Source organism: Mastacembelus armatus, chromosome 18 (genome assembly GCF_900324485.2).
Source record: "Mastacembelus armatus chromosome 18, fMasArm1.2, whole genome shotgun sequence".
Classification (NCBI taxonomy): Eukaryota; Metazoa; Chordata; class Actinopteri; order Synbranchiformes; family Mastacembelidae; genus Mastacembelus; species Mastacembelus armatus.
The window spans coordinates 1,842,871-1,860,237 of NC_046650.1; the positions used below are offsets into that span (position 1 = coordinate 1,842,871).

Here is a 17,367-nt window from a genome sequence, read left to right on the forward strand (position 1 = left end):
CTATGGGATGATTTGAGAGCCCTCAAAAGCGCTGGGCTGTTCTTTCCAAGGTGGAGGTGAGAGGGAGTGGGCAGGGAGGCAGGGAGGCAGGGACTGGCTATATTGTCTGCAGAAGTGATGTGGCTCGACCTCTAAGCAGGCAAACTTTCATTAGCAGCACATTCCCTGACAATGGCCAGCTCACCTTTTCACACTGCCTCATTTTCCAACTGCTAACACTAGTCCTGCATGACAGAGAGGTTGCACCCTTGAAGAATATTTTGTTTGAAATCTAATAAGATGGCAGTGTTGTAACACCCACAGAAATACGGTGCAAGGTCCTTTCTGGTCTGCTGTGTGGGCTTCTTTTAGTCATTATTCATTTTCCAAGTGTATGTTTATGCTTTGTGGGTCCATGGTGTGTAGGTGAGGTCCTGCCAGAGTGCCGCGTTTCTGAGAGATTCCTAATGCTGTCAGTCTGTTTGCCAAGAGTGAATGTAATGTAGTTCTCCAGCAACATGTGACTATTTGACAGTGTTTTATGATTAACTGAGAAAAGAGCATCTCTTACACAACAGATACCTAAACTGCCTCCACTCTTACAGTAATGCAGTTTAAACAATCTTTCAGTTAAGGGAGGATATCAAAACCATTCAGATCTAGTAAACAAAGCCTTGTAATCATTTCTCTGTTCTTGCAGTATATGTTACATGTAATATCTTTTAATTAAGACTAAGTTACAGAGCAAGATTTTTTTTCACCACAGCCCAAATGTAATATATAGAAGGTTCTGTATGGGTTGCATTTTGAGAAAGTAATACTTGTGCATTGTGGTGTCTGAGAAGAATGTGTTTCTGCAGAGGTGCTGGGTGATCACCTCTATTGGAAGAGAGAGATTTTGACACGCAGTTCATGTATAGTTTAATACATTTTTGGTGTGTCTTATACATCACTTAGGTAAATCCCTTAAATTATATGTTAAATACCTTTGATTGGATAAATTCCCCAGTGTCTCTTTATAAAGAAGACACCAGAATCACCTCTGAGCAGAGGACATTCCCTGAAGTGTTTGTTTTGTAGAAGTGATCCCTCCCTTATGCAGACATGAATGGTGTGATTATATCTGCTCCCTGATGGAAGAGCATCAGGAGCTCAGAAGTGAGCCACAGCCTGTCTTAAAATCAGTGCCATTTGTGTCCCATTCTGTGCCTTCATGTATGTATATTTTTGTTCTGGTGGAGTCCATACTAGTATTATAGTAGCAGGTGGTGATAGTAATTTTTTTCATTGCTATTACAGTTTATTGACGCCAATGTTAGGGTTAGGTTAAATTAATTGTTTCCAGGTACCGGACTGCTCAAATAACGAACATCACTGGTGCCAGCTTAAATTAACTTTATCCTTAATCTTAGCTAACTGATGGTAATTGCATAAAGGGTAAAACATAGCATATGGCTCTTACTGGCTGGTGTGTCATTGGGAAGCACCTGTGTGTATCCAGCCAAAACAGAATGTGAAGTTAAAGTGAAATGATTGCACTGATTGTGTCCATTTCAGGAGGATCTGCTCCTTTATCTCCTGCTTTGATTCATATCTGTGTTTTGTTCTGAATTAGGGGTTCCAATATTTGGAGGGAGTGCTTGTGAAGAAAAAGGTATGAGGTAAACAGACTGTTAAGCTGTTATTTCTGTTAGCTGTATTCTAATTTTTAGTTTGTATCTATGGATTTTGATCAGGCTGCTGCTCACAACTGCAGTGTTTCTGCCATTTCAGCCAATAAAAGTTCATTTGAGAGCTTTCCATTTGAGATGTTTTTTCAAATATTGAACCTAATCAGATTCAATACAGACTTTGAGAAGGATTTGATAAAGGGAATTAATACTGGTTTGAATTTGATTAAATTCTTTGGGACCTCAATCAATAATCTTTGGACACATGGTGTGTTTACATGCCCTGAAATAACCTGGTTACATACAATAGATCCTACATGTCAGAACAGACTGGCTGCTGAATTGAGCTCCTTTTCTCTGCACAAACTGAGTTTAACAAGTGTCAAATATTCAGTAGTGGAAACCATTTAGACATGTACAAGCCACTTTGCATTACTTTTAGATAGTTTTTTAATATGAAGAGGCATCTCTCCATGTAACGATCTCTCCTTTCATCAGCCACTCCACTCTTCTACTAGTAAGCTGATTTGGTGTGGTGCACACACATGGCAAAGAAACTAGGGTACTGCAGCAGCAATCTTGGGAAATTAGAATCCACTACCCTGTTTATGGAGACCAGGTTTCTGGTTTACATGGCAGTTAAGAAATCATCTTAATAGAGAAAGATGACTATAATTTGGTTACTTTGCTGACTAAACCTATTCATGGTTCAAGATATTAGGATTATGAAAAATAAGTGTTGAATAGAAAAACTCCACAAAACCTGAAAATGTCCTCCAGTCTTATATGCAAAAAGAATTATTGCTCTATGTTATTTGGTTGCAATTCTACAGACATTTAAAAATACATATGCAAATGGGAGTGCGTCATTTTTAAAGTGTTAATACTGCTTGCAGTATTAGCACTCCTAGCCTAGGGCAGGTGGAATAAAGCATAGCCTAGAAACTGGAAGGACAGTCTGTATTTTTATTGGTATATACTACATTTCTATAAAGCAAACTTAAAATACTCAACTCAAAATAGATCTTAAATCAGTGATATTATGCTATGTAGAAACTAAGTCATGGCAACTGGACTTTTTGTTTAATTGAAACGTTTCGCCACTTAAATGAGCTTCTAGCTAACTTCACTTGGACAACTGAGAGTCTTCACAGACATGATATTATGCTGTATTTCTCAGGCCTATGTTGTCAGACTTTGTTGTTTGTTGTTGAACTCCAACACATTTAAACTACATTTGAACATTTAGTTATGGTCTTATAAGCCGCCTACTAACTGCATTGCCTGTCTTCCCAACTGTCCTCCCCCCACCACCCCCACCACTCCCACCCTCACGTTCTTTTCTACGTTACCATCATTTTCGTGCTGTGTGGTTTTAAATGTGTATAAAACTCCTCAACGCCTCAGTGAAAGCCTAATTCCTCATTTTACTAAAACTGCCTCAAACCCACTGTAATTTGCTTTGTTTGATACCTTGAATACAAAATGAACAATATACAGTAGACTATCTCATGAATTTTGTATGATGAAATCACAGAGTGCATTTTTACTGAGACATGGCAGCAAAGTGAATGTGTGCCTTGCATTTTAAAGCAGTTAAGCCAGTTATTATGCTTTTAAATGAGAACTGTGCCATACAGCCATAACTTGACATTACAGCTGTGTATTCTGGAGAGGTTACTTACACATGCTAATAGCATGAATGCCTGATTCAGGGAACTTTTGATTTGTATGCTGTTTTAAAGTTTTATCTGGTCTGCAGTGGTACCCAATGGTACCCAAACTATGCTTAATTTTTTGGATAGTTTTAGATGGACAGGAATTTTTTTTTGAAGCTATAGGCCATAGGTCACTAACAGGCGGACCACGGTCCGGGTGCAGACCCAGAAGCCACCCCATACAGACCCGGACCTACAGCCAAAACAGAAGATTGTGATTTAAAACCTAACGGGGCGCTTTTATTTTTTAGACTTTACCATAGTGGAAACGCACAGACCAATTGCATGCGAGTTGAGCCATCCCACGTGATACCACTCAGCCAATCAAGTCTGTGCATCCCAGGCGGTAAACATTACGACTCTACAGTGTAAACAGCGCTAGAGGCAAGTTACACATGAAAACAGTGTTGCCAACTTAGCGACTTTATCGCTATATTTAGCGAGTATTCAGACCCCTCTAGCGACATTTTTTTTTTTTTAAAGCGACTAGCGACAAATCTGGCGACTTTTTCTGTTGTTACTTGAGACTTTTGGAGACTCTGATGTGTCTGTACTGCACCATTCTTACACTTCTCAATTTGCCGCAGTAAGACGGCAAATCAGCTGCAACCGCGGGCCCCTCCCCCGTCCCAAAGCCTTCACAGGCGGCCCAGTCCTCTCGCAGCAGTCCCTCCCTCCCAGCTGCAGTCACAGCAGGAAGTGTTCACGCCTCCGCGTCCCGACTGCAAATGAATCGCGCGTGCGATCATGTATGTGTTTGATCTGTACTGATGCATGGCATAATAAAAAAATAAAATAAAAAAGGTCAAATGTTCTTTGTCTAAAATAAATCACTGCATTTGACTCCCAACAGCCTCAGTCATTTACAGCAAGGCAAATGTATTTAGTTCTGAGAACTTATTAACTGCAGGCCGTCATGCTACATTATATGGCACAGTACAAATATTTTGAGTGTCCCTTATTCTGGCCCTTATTTCTTATAAAGAATCACAATTGTCTCTTACTTTCCATTTCTGAAGTTGGCAAAAGCGTCACAATTACAGCATGTGCCATGGACATTATGCAAATTACGCGATGACGTCATTCAGCGACTTCTAGCGACTTTTAGGACAGCCAATAGCTACTTTCCTTACTGACGAGTTGGCAACACTGCATGAAAAAGACTACAAAGAAAAAGAAAGAGAGAGCGATACATGTAGAAAACAAAGGGAGAGAAACTGTAAAGTGAGACGGAGAAAGAGAGAGAACTTAGTTAATGAGAGAACATTATACATATCTACAGCCATACATATATGTTCAGTTGTATGTTACATGACAATAAATATTGTCAGAAAGTTTTTGAATTGTACTGAATTAATTTGATTTGACAGTCAGGTATTGATTACATGCAGATGTTGATAAAACTACTAGGCTACTTAAATACATATCACACTAACTAGTTAGACATTATGATCTTCCGGACCTTTGCTTCAAGAAATTTTCTCTAAGTGGACCTCTTTAAATTTTAGTTGAATACCCCTGCTATAGGCTAATCAACTCTTTGCAGCACCGTTAGGGGTGGTGATATGGAAAAAATATATTATCACGATTTTTTTTTTTTTTTTAGAAATATCACGATTCACGATTTATCACAATTCTTTATCATGTTGGTTTTACTATTTTGCAAGTTGTCTGAGCATAACAGCCAAACTAATTTCCCTATTGTAAAGACAAAGCCTTTCAAGGTAACAAAAGAAAAAAATATATTGCAGATATTTAGGCCAAAGTCGGCGAAGTTAAATATCTTTATTATTTTATCTTTGTTATTAAAAAATAAGAACACATTTGACACATTATAATTACACACACTACAATCACACATAATATACAAATAAACTGTTTTATTTTCAGGTACAATAGGTGTATTTAGCAGGAGCATTCAAGAAATTGAATGAACAAATATAAAAATAAAACACTATATAGACTGATTCCTAAAGTCAGTCTAGAATCGTGATTTTTGTCTTTGTGCTTTGTTGTTTTATTATTGTTAAAAGAATAGTTCACTCAAAAATAAAAATTCTGTCATGTCTGTCAATTCTGTCATAGTGTTTTATTTTTATACCATCATTTACTCACTCAAAAGTTGTTTTAAAGCTGAACAAGTTTCTTTCTTCCGCTGAACATAAGTACTATTTTGAAGAACGTGGAAAACCAAACAGTTGCTGGTCCACAGTGACGTCCATAGTAATTTTAAATACTATCAAATTCAATGTGGACCAGCAACTGTGTGGTTACCTACATTCTTCAAAATATCTTCCTTTGTGTTCATCAAAAGAGGGACATTAATACAGGTTTGGGACAACACATGAGTCTGTAAAAAATGATTAATTTAATGACAGTCAGCAGCATGTTTATTACTGTCCCTTTAAGACCTGCACACATGTAATATATGGGCACGTATCCATTTTTCTCTCAACTGCTTATATTCATTTCAGTCATAACTAATTGAGTCTGTATGTAAACCTGGACATTACAGGTGGTGTTGTGTTGTGTCTGACAACACAACGATAGATTGTTAGAAGCCAACCATAGTTGGGGTTGAATTCAGTGACATAGGGCATCCCATTAACCCCCTCCACTGAAATTTCCTACTTGATCTCTTCACTTTTTATCTCCCAAGAATGCTCTTTCCATTCACTTTAAAAAGTGAATCCATGCATTCATTTCTCAGGAAGACAAAGTATTTACTGTGTATTATTCCTCCTTTCTCTTCCTGCCCTTCTTCCCTTTCCTCTGTCTGTCTGTCTTTTTGCTGCTAGCGTAGCTGTAAGATATAGACCATGCCTCATTGTTTTTTTCCAGCACCCTGCAGTGATAGCTTACCAGGCGAGTGCTGGTCCACAGAGGAACACAGAATAAATAAAAAATTAATAAGATGAATGTAAGTGGTGAGGAATAAAGAAGGAGAGGATTTTAGTCCTTGGAAGTGAGTGTACAATAAGGACAGATTGTTTGGACTGGATATGTGTACTTTCTGAAAGTTAAAGAAGGCTGAATATATACTGTAATGTGAATCACAGCATGTGAACAATATGGGTTTTCAGGCCTGATATCAATTAGGCTACACTGCCAGTTGTCTGTATTTTGCATTGGTATTTATATCCTTATACAGTTGTAGATAGGGTAGTGTGGTTGTGTGGGTGGAATGTTTGTTGATATGCTGGTCCACAGCTATTGGATGGATTGCCATTAAATTTTGTGCAGATGTTTATGTTTCTCCTGCTCGCCCTGCCTGCATGTTCCTTTTTAGGTCAATGGGATAAGGATGATGACATAATGGGCCTGATGGGCATGATATGAGGAAAATATGTGATGTGTGATAACGTTTAGTATTGAAATGACTGTATGTCCTGTGATGAATATTTGTGTATTTTAGCTATGCAGTTTGTCTTTCTGTCTTAAGAGGTACACAGTTACTGTTCAGAACACTCAGCAATACAGTATCACTGACAGACTGTAGCTGCTTAGATCAATAAATGACTACACACTCTTTTAGTCTGATAATCAGAGCTCTGAGTTTAAACGTGTGCCTGTAACTCTAGACAGAGAAACCACAGCACAACATGTCTAAAGCCACTTACTTTGTCACCACCACAGGTACTGTGACAAACTATGGCTGTGTAATTTGGTAAAACATCTGATAAAAGAATAAGATAGGGTACGGTGGTAGCTATTTCATTTGTTGTACATATTTTGGGTTTGTTTATTAATGTAAGTTTCCCAGATGCTCCTCATGTAAACTGAAGAATCGCTCAAATTTGATTTTGCAACCTTCATTTGAAACATGATGTTTTAATAAGCAAAAGTTAAAAGCCATTTAAAGGTGTAATTATATCCCACCAAAAATTAACTTCTTGCATCTTCTATTTTATTAATCATGCTTAATACATAATACAGTGTACACTGTGTATAATAATGTATAATGTATAAAATAATGTCTGTAATAATGTACACTGATACAGAGAAAGGAAGTGTTTTTTTATGCTTTGGAATCTTTTTTTGTGATGTAGCATGGTATGTGTTACAGTATAATATAAGTAGGTGGTGCTCAGCTTACACACACAGGTACCTGTACATCCAATACTAGGGGTGGCGACATTTAAAAATTACCGTATTTTCCGGACTATAAGTCACACCGAACAACAAGTCGCTTTTAGCAACAACAGCCTTGTTGGAAAGCATATATAAGTCGCTTCAGTGTATAACTCACTAAGCAGTGTGGGTCTTAATGACTCTCACCCCATTTATATAGTTCACCTACCGAGCCTATTTGGGCTAGGGGTAGAGTGAAGCCATCCTGAAAGATAAATTCAAGATTCCTTAGCTTTCATTTATACTGAAGAAGCTCCTTGGATGAGTGAAACGTTTCAAGCTAAAAACTAGAAGTCTAGTTTCCATGACTCGCCCTCTAGATACTTCACCTGAATGACTGAGAATCTTCACAAACAAAACTGCAGGGGTGTGTGATACTAGAGCTGTTTCATATTTTGTCAGGCAATGAACTGAAAATGTGTTTTAATTTACAAATGAAGTTACAAAATGTTCCTTTGAGTACTGAAAGTTTGTGAAATCCAACATAAAATTAAAAGCAGACAAACACTATAACTAAGAGTTATATAGTATAATGTCCTTAAACTTGACTCTGGTTTGAAAATGAAGGCAGCAAGAGAAAAGCGATTTCTATGATTAACTGTTAATGCAAATTTATAATCTATATTTAACTCAGACCAGATGCACAAACGCAGGTCAGTCTGTGATCAGAAGAGGTGAACTTTGAACACTAGTTAATGGTGGAGAGGTATAGCGCTATATGAGCAGAGATTCCTGCAGTCTTAATCCTGTAGGAACATTGCATGCATATTTCAAATTATTTTGCTGAAGTTGTGTAATAGCAGTCACACCGACTTCACCTATTGTCAGTAGTGTCTGAAATATCATTGGGATATGTGCAGGACATTTGCTCATTAGTTGCATTCATATGTTATTTTGTGGACTAGTTATTGTGCGTGGATTTAACTGTCAGATCAGTGATTCTTCAGGACCGACATAGCACAATGCCAGTCATGGTATGGGAGAGGGTGTGGTCGGTATTTTGTCTTGGAAGTGGAATGCAGATATGGGGTTTGGAGAAAATGATTTAAATTTTTTTGTCACACTGTAAACCTTAATTTTCACAGCATACCCATCATCAAATGCCCCCCATGTCAAAGTTTGTGCAGTGGCACGAGTAAACCTAGGTTTATGCTGATTAGATTGTGCAGTGCATTTTTTAGTGCTGATTTCGGGTTGAAATTGTGTTTGTGTTATGTCAAGTGGGGCCTCTTTCCGTTTTCTTCACTGTTCATCTACTCCAGACTGATGTCGGCACATTTCTTTGTGGTTGATTAAACACTTACATTCATCACACAGCAGCAGAAATGATATGTTTGGTTCATCTATGGTGTCTGGTTTGACAGAGGTGCTGTAATTTTTATACATGGGTGGCACAAGAGCATGACTTAACTAATTGTTTAAATATCCAGACACAGCAGTATGATCTATACTATAGACGCATCTCAATCTAATCAACGACACTTAGCTTAGTTTGTCTTAGTATATAGCTTACTAGCATCAGCATCCCAAATCTGATTTAAAAGCCAGGGACATTTTGGACATTGCTCATGATGATAAACTCCCTGTGTGTTGACACAGTCTAATAAGGTGACACACACTCATATGTCTATATTGTTTGCTAGTGGAAAGATTATATAGTGAAGCAGTAGTAGGATTTGTTCAGTTTGCATGAGCAGTAGTGGTTTCTGATGTGTATGTAGATTTAACCAATGTGCTGTGTGCACTCTTGTGGACAAACTCCAATTTCTAAATAACCCCTCCATATGTATTTTGGCATTTTCTTTCATATTGGCGCATATCAATAAATTAGAATACAGTGTACCCCTCAAAAGTCTTGTGTTCTGATTACAGTGTTATCAGACTTTAGCCATTATTATGTTTAAAAGCAGCAGAAAAAAGCACAAATATCAGGGCATGTGAAAACTTGTCCAGGGCCCCAAAATACCCTTAGACCCCAAAGGCTTAAGCCCCCCAAAGCCTCATCAAGCCACAGTCGATCATTCAGGGGGAGCCGTGTGATGGAGAGCCTCATCCTCTCCAACCTATAATGTCTCTGCTGAAGCTATTAGCTAGCCTTAATGTTTTCTGTAGAGAGAATGCCATAATCACAGTGACTCCAACCAATGTATCATTTGTACATTTTGGCAGTGAATGAAAATTGAATGCAAATGTTTTCTGGTCCACATCATGCACTACTCTCCTGACTGTATCTGAAAAATCAAGTTAAATGAGATATGACACTGGGATTTCCATGATTAGATAGCATGCACTGTATCTTGTACCACAATTGGAGAGCAAAGTTGTGCTGCAGCTGCTGTAGCTCTCTTTTTTCCAGGCTCAGATCAATACTATATAGCTGACATTAGAGTACTTTTATTTGCTGAAAGTGAACAGTGCAATAACCATCTTTTTCAACGTAAGCTCAAGTGGAGTAAGTGGTCCCACTTGTTCCCTGAGCTATATGCATGGGTGGGGGCTTGGGGGATGACTGCATTGTTTGAGTAGAGTGGAGCTGTGCTGGTGCTCAGCAGCGTTTACAAATGTTGAACATAAAAGAATTCTGGAGCCTGAACTGGCTGCCTCAACCAATTTCTAATTCTTATGTAGAATTGTAATTTAAAAAAATACTAGAACTGTAGTCATTTCTTTCATATAGGGTGTTTAATGATATTTACCCATCCCTGTCTGCCAATATGTGTCCTATCAAGATTTGGTTGGTGGTGAAGTTAATAACAAAAACAGCAGTAATTATATCCCTCCTGATTTGTTTCCTGACAAGAAAGTGCAGGACAGAAACCTATAGATCTACACGTAGAACAGTTTTTATTGAATGAGAAGGTGAAAGCTAATCTCTGTGACTAAGACAGCACCTCCTGTAGCTGCTTCAACATAAAACTCTTGCAATTGTTTGCTAGTGGAAAGATTATATAGTGAAGCAGTAGTAGGATTTGTTCAGTGTGCATGAGCAGTAGTGGTTTCTGTATTGAGGCAGTAGTTAGTCTTTTGAAATGAAGCAGTCACTTTAAGTGTGGACACAGCATGAATGGTGATTGTAGGAGCTCAGTTTGGCCTGGCTGTGTGCTATTATCATGTCTCAGTGTGGTTCACTGCTGATGTAGGGATGCAATGCAAATAAACCCCGAATGCCATACTATGGACAACATCTGCAAAATCATGCCAGAGGGGAAAAAAATACAGAAACCAGGATCCACATTTCAGGTAATCACGGACTTCCACTTCTTTTCATTCTACTCTGCTCAACTCATTATTTTGCTTGCTCCTTTGCTGAAATCCTCAAATGTCACAGAAATGTTTTCCCCTCCCCGTCTGTAGCAATTCTGGGCCAAGTGCTGCTGACATTTTATGGATTCCTTTCAGTGTTATCAGCGATTAATGGTGACCTTTGCTTGGGGGGCTATAGCATTTGATCTTCCCCACCTTGAAGGAACGAGGCTATGAGTGTTTGATTTCCGAAGTTGAATTCATTTTGGGTTCCTGCTCAGATATTGAGCACCTAACGCAGCAGATTCCACGGCTTGCTGCATTCCCTGTATGGAACCTTTGTAGAGACATTAATTAACTATGCAGATTGAAACATACAGCAAGCACACTTGACAGTGACTGAGCTTAATGGATTACTGTACAAACAGAAAGAGAGTGATGAGGGCCTTTCAGAGCCCCGTGGGTGTTCATTGCTTTTTACTGCAGGATCATATGTGAAAGGAACATAACAGAGGCCTGTGGTGACTTTGTGATGCTACCTTGTTGGACACTATTGTTAATGCAGTGTGATGGACTTTTTCAGTGGCTCTGAGCCCACTTAGAAACTAGCTAATAGGGTAAATGGCTAAGAAAACAGTCTTATACAGTCGGGGGTTTGGTTGTGTATTCTGTTGTTGTCTGTTGTGTATTTGGAAATGTCATCTCTCATATATGACACTTTAGTGTGTCAACTATGAATATATATTTGACTCATACACAACTTCTGAGTTAGCATAAAATACTATGTTAGAAGACTTTGTAGGCATAGTATACATTATGCATGTGTGTTGTGTGAGTGTAAAAGTTTCACCAAGTTTAAACAACTTAACACTATATGTACAGTACTGGTCAAAGGCCTTGCTGTAACTAAAAAGAGAATAGCGTTTTCGTTAACTGACTTTACATAATCCAATAAAGTATTGGTAAAATCTGACATTGCTTGTAAGCTAATGTAATAAAATCTGACTGTCAGCAATAATGTTATTTGCTGTGAAGGCATTAGTCTGAAAGCTTATATTCTGGATAAACCTCTACAATTGGTACTAGAAAAGGTTTGTATGCTGATTATCTATTTTATATGAGTTATAATTTCTCTCTTATGAACACCATCTTTGACATACAAAATGAATTCCTGGATACACCTGCATCATCAATTCTTTCATCATGTTTTTGACCCCAGCGACATAGTTCCAAAGTACCCAGGGTTAACACTGTTAAATATACCATTAGTGCCATACAGAGTGGAGCTTGTGCCCATCTTTCTGTTTCTGGCTCCTCATTAACTGCTGTGGGCAGCTTGATTAGGACCCTGTGTGGCAGCCAGTAGTTGGAGATGTAGTCTTCCAGGCAGCAATAATTAAGACATACAATGCACATGCTACTACCCCTGTCATCATACTGACAGGTTAATAACCATGTTTGTAGTCCCTGACTGGTTATTGATTCTCTTCATTAGCTTAGGCAAGGTAAATTCATTTCCCAGATGTGTCCTGCTTACTCCTGCTTTAAGACTCTTCTCTGTTATTCATTTGATAAACATAGACAGGTTCATTACTTATGTGCCCAAAGCTTATGTTTGATACTACTCACTGAGTTCTTTTTTTAATGACACTGCAGCCTTATATTGTCTGGTTCTGTCTCCACAACGATATGAGTTAAATGTTCCTCAGAGCTGAAATGAAAGTACAAAACACCCTCTGTTCTGTTCACTGCCCTCCTGCTAGAATAAAACACTGATGTCTCAGCGTTATCTGTTATAGAAAGTATGTCCGCCCGAGCCAAGGTGTATGAATCATTGTCTTTTAAATTCAACATCCTGAGAAGTGTTTTTGTCAATTTGAAGTGAGCTCATGATTCATCTGAGCTAATCGAGTCATCTTGTTGAGTTCCATGCTAAATGAAAATGGGAGCCATTATTTCAAAGAACTGCACACCACATTGACTCAAATCAAGCCTGCAAAAATGCTGAAACAGAACCTGAAAAAAATAATAGGTTTTCATTTATCATGCCATATTTTGTTATTGTCTCTAATTAGCTGCTCTCATCCAGTAACTTGAATCCTGGGGCTGATGTATATGTTAAGAAGGTAGAGCATACTCAAGAATACTTTAGATAATCTTACCCTTGGTTTTCTAAACAGATGAAAATACATGTGCATAATGTAACACTCAAGTGTCATCTCACAATATCAGTGATATTGTGACATTTATGGCACATTTATGTTCCCAAGAACCCAAATCCAATGTCTGAGATTGAGAGCAACATGGCAGCCTCGATTGTTGATTTAGTACAATAGTCGTTTAGCCTCAAGAGGTCAGACTTCTAACAAAGCAAAATAATTTACAAAAAAATCTAAGAAATCCATTATTAAGTGCTACCAGGCTATAAATGCATGCAAGAAAGGAAAGCATGCATAGCTGTTATGTATGTTCTACTTTTACTTAGATTTCCATGGAAAATACTACAAATAATTTTTTTGTGCTTTGCATACATTTCACTCATGCTACTCTCACTGAACTACGTATTTTATCAGCAATGAGAGTAGGTCATATGAAAAGGATGGAAAATGCCCTTAATTTTGATTGCACTAATAAATGCTGATGCCTGCAATCTACAATCACTAACAAAACATTTTTCAGTGTTTTTTTGTTGTATTGTTTGTATTGTTACAAATATCATTATCGCATTTTTTTTTTAAATCAGAGTATAATTTTGAAGCTATGTCGCCCAACCCTAGTGGCCATAAACACAACCCAAACTTGGGACCGGCACATGAAGACACTGGATTGTGCCCCCCTATGGTTGCATTGATAAGTTTGACGGAGATACAGGAAAATAAAAGCCCTGATGTAAATAAGAACCGATCACACAAAACTAATTTAACCCAGTATTAAGAGGAAGCCGAGCAAGTATTGAACAAGCTACTGACATGGTTATCTTGTTAACAATGTGTGCTGATACAAAGCAGCACAACACATTTTAAGGTAAATGCAGGAGGGTTGTGTCAGGAAGGGCATCCAACGTAAAATTTAATCTAAATCAAACATGTAAATCACAAATACGACTTCCATACTGTATCAGTCGTGGCCCGGAGGACAAGGGCAGAGCAGAGGACCAAGTGGTGGAAGTTGAAAAAGGAAGGGTGTTGTGTGGCTTTCAGGGAGGAGCTGAAACAGGCTCTGGGAGGTCAGGAGGTTCTTCCAGATGACTGGTGATTAAGGACAGGGATGGAAATGTGTTGACAGGTGCCACAAGTGTGATGGAAAGATGGAAGGAAACTTTGAAGAGTTAATGAATGAGGAAAATGTTAAAGAGCACAAAGTAGAAGATGTGACAGTTGTAGAGCAGGAAGTAGCAAAGATCAGTAAGTATGAAGTGAGGAAGGCGTTGAAGAGGATGAAGAGTGGAAAGGCAGTTGGTCCTGACGATATACCTGTGGAGGTATGGAAGTGTTTAGGAGAGGTGGCAGTAGAGTTTTTGACTGGGCCACTTAACAAGATCTTGGAGAGTGAGAGGATGTCTGAGGAATGGAGGAGAAGTGTACTGGTGCCCATTTTTAAGAACAAGGGAGACGTGCAGAGTTGTGGAAACTACAGAGGAATAAAGCTGATGAGTCACAATGAAGTTATGGAAAAGAGTAGTGGAGGCTAAACTGAGGTCAGAAGTGAGTTTTTTTGAGCAGCAGTATGGTTTCATGCCAAGAAAGAGAACCACAGATGCAACTTTGAGAATGCTGATGGAGAAGTACAGAGAAGGCCAGAAGGAGCTGCATTGTGTCTTTGTAGATTTGGAAAAAGTGTATGACAGTGTGCCGAGAGAGGAGCTGTGGTTTTGCATGAGGAAGTCTGGAGTGGCAGAGAAGTATGTTGGAGTGGTGCAGGACATGTATGAGAGCTGTATGACAGTGGTGAGGTGTGCTGTAGGGGTGACAGAGGAGTTCAAGGTAGATGTGGGAGTGCACCAAGGATTGGCTTTGAGGCCCTTCTTGTTTGCTGTGGTGATGGACAGGCTGACAGATGAGCTTAGACAGGTCCGTGGACCATAATGTTTGCAGATGACATTGTCATCTGTAGTGAGAGTAGGGAGCAGGTGGAGGAAAATCTAGAGAGGTGAAGGTTTGCTCTGGAAAGGAGAGGAATGAAGGTTAGCGGCAGTAAAACAGAGTACATATGTGGAAATGAGAGGGACTCAAGTAGAACGGTGAGGTTGCAGGGAGTAGAGGTGAAGAAGGTGGAGGATTTTAAGTACCTAGGGTCAAGCAGCAGCTAAAAGTAAAGATCTCCATCAAACCTATCAGTAAATTACTGATTACAATTCAGTGTTGTTTAATGATTAAGATACAGTATTACTCTTAGTGATGTTTAAAAACATATGAGGAAAGTATGAAAATGTCATGTGTTGGTTTTGACAGTTGCAGTATTTGAGGTCCTTAGTCTTTGAAACTACATTTCCTCTTTGCTTTTCTTTTTTGTCACAATGCTTTTCATTATTATAATATTATTATTGGCTGAAATTTCTTCAATACATTGTTCACTCGAGAAATAGTTCATAGTTGATCAAAAGTTCCAAAGCCCAAAGCGATGCTTTGTTCAGACACTTACAAATATTAATTTTACAATTATATGTGATTTAAGAAAGCAGTAAATCCTTTGGTGTTTCAGTCAAGCTCCTGCATATCCTGATACTTCTTATCTTTTTATCAGTGTGGTTACTAAATGATGGTCTGGATAGCTGCTTCACTCATGAAATATTTCTGCACTGAAACTCTAAAGTTTTCCTAACACAGACATTAAATCTGACCCAGTTTGCTTATGTTTAACAATGACATAAGACACTAAACTGTTAAGTTTCCCATCTGTGTTGACCTGCACCACATGTAATGTTAGTCTTCTTGTAGTCTGCTTTAAACTGTCATGCATCCTATTAATCTGACTCCTGCTTTGTGTCTACCAGGGCTGAGAAGAGGAAGAACAGTGACAGCAGAGTGGCTTTCTCAAAGCCGGACCAGGAGGGACACTGGTGCACAGGTCTGACATCTCATCACCCTATTTCTGACTGTTTGTTCCACTGACACTGACCTCACAACATAAAAAACTGAACTCTACACTTGCTTTGCCTTTGGCTACCCGTTTAACTTTTTATTAAGCCAATCTATCTGGCTGGTAACTAGAGTCTACAGTCTGTTGGTGGACCCAAGACCCTACAGTCCTCATCACATCAAACAGGATTAAAGTATAGTACAAACTCAGCAGCATACAAGGCTGGATTTTGCTGCAGGTTTAATGTTGGTAAAAGTGCCAACATAGTTTTTATGCAGTTTTCCTCAAGTGCAAGTACATATATATATATATATATATATATATATATATATAGTGGGTACGGAAAGTATTCAGACCCCTTTAAATTTTTCACTCTTTGTGTCATTGCAAAAATTTCTGCATTTCTGTTTTTTTCTGTCAAGATGGGGTGCTGAGTGTACATTAATGAGAAATAAAATGAACTTTTTTGATTTTGGCAAATGGCTGCAATGACACAAAGAGTGAAAAATTTAAAGGGGTCTGAATACTTTCCGTACCCACTGTATGTATATATATATATATATATATATATATATATATATTGCTTCTCTGCCTGCTGTTTTCCTGGCACCAAATGGTAGCTTATTCTGATTAGCCAGTGGGATGCCACTGTAAGTGTGAGTCCTGCGCTCCATCAGCTCTGTCAGGACATTTTTATTAAAATTCAAACTTCCACTTTAAATATTATGTGTATAAATATTGTATGCCATGTAGTTTTTCATTGTAGCGCTACCACATTACATATAAAGCATATAAGCAATAATGCATTTTTAAATGTGCAGACAAGGAGAAGAACAGGTGTAATTGTAATTGTTTGGATGATTTATGGTCCACTGGATTTTCCATCAGCTGCTGCATAAACACACATAAGCTGCCTGTTAATTTTACCTCTGACAGCATATTTGTCCCAATATACTGTATATTAATGTTTGAAGTCCATAGAGATTAACCTTTTTTCTCTGAGACCTTGGTGTCTTACCTTCCATTGCTGCTGTATAAGTGATGAGAGGAACTGATTTGATCGCAAAATTACAGAAGTGTTGGATGTGGACATAATTCAGCTTGCCCTTTCTTCAGTAGTTTTTCTAACTCACCAGTAGTCAAAAGAACAGGCAAGGTTAACTTAGCACAGCATATTCCAGAAAGATTAACAACAGGACATGGACAATGGAAGACTTAGTTTGTAAAACTGTCTGTACAAAGTGCCGTATCAGGTGGAGTGCAGCAGCACAAGGGAATGGTAGAGTTACGGTAGCAAGGTGTAGATGCTTCATATGGAAGTGTAGTGCAATCCTCATAAGGAGCACACAACAGCTAAGACATGTCTGATAGCTGTTGTGGTGAATGTGGAATGTGAGAGCTTTAGGAAACAGAAAAGCAGCACTCATGACAACTCATGACATTGCATAAGTCTGTGAAGATTCTCAGTTGTCCAGGTGAAGTTATCCCACGCTCCATGGGTGAAGAAGCGCTTTGTATGTTCCAGACAGCAATGAAGAGTTTACTTT

At 38.5% G+C, this 17,367-nt stretch overlaps 1 protein-coding gene across 1 annotated transcript in view; it reads left to right on the forward strand.

Annotated features, from left to right (window-relative positions):
• The window catches only part of adam19a (ADAM metallopeptidase domain 19a), a 178,130-nt gene that overhangs the window by 11,925 nt on the left and 148,838 nt on the right, over positions 1 to 17,367 (forward strand). The window contains exon 2 of the mRNA XM_026333492.1: positions 15,735 to 15,808. Coding sequence (XP_026189277.1) covers positions 15,735 to 15,808 — 74 coding nt within the window. The remainder of the gene's footprint in view (positions 1 to 15,734; positions 15,809 to 17,367) is intronic.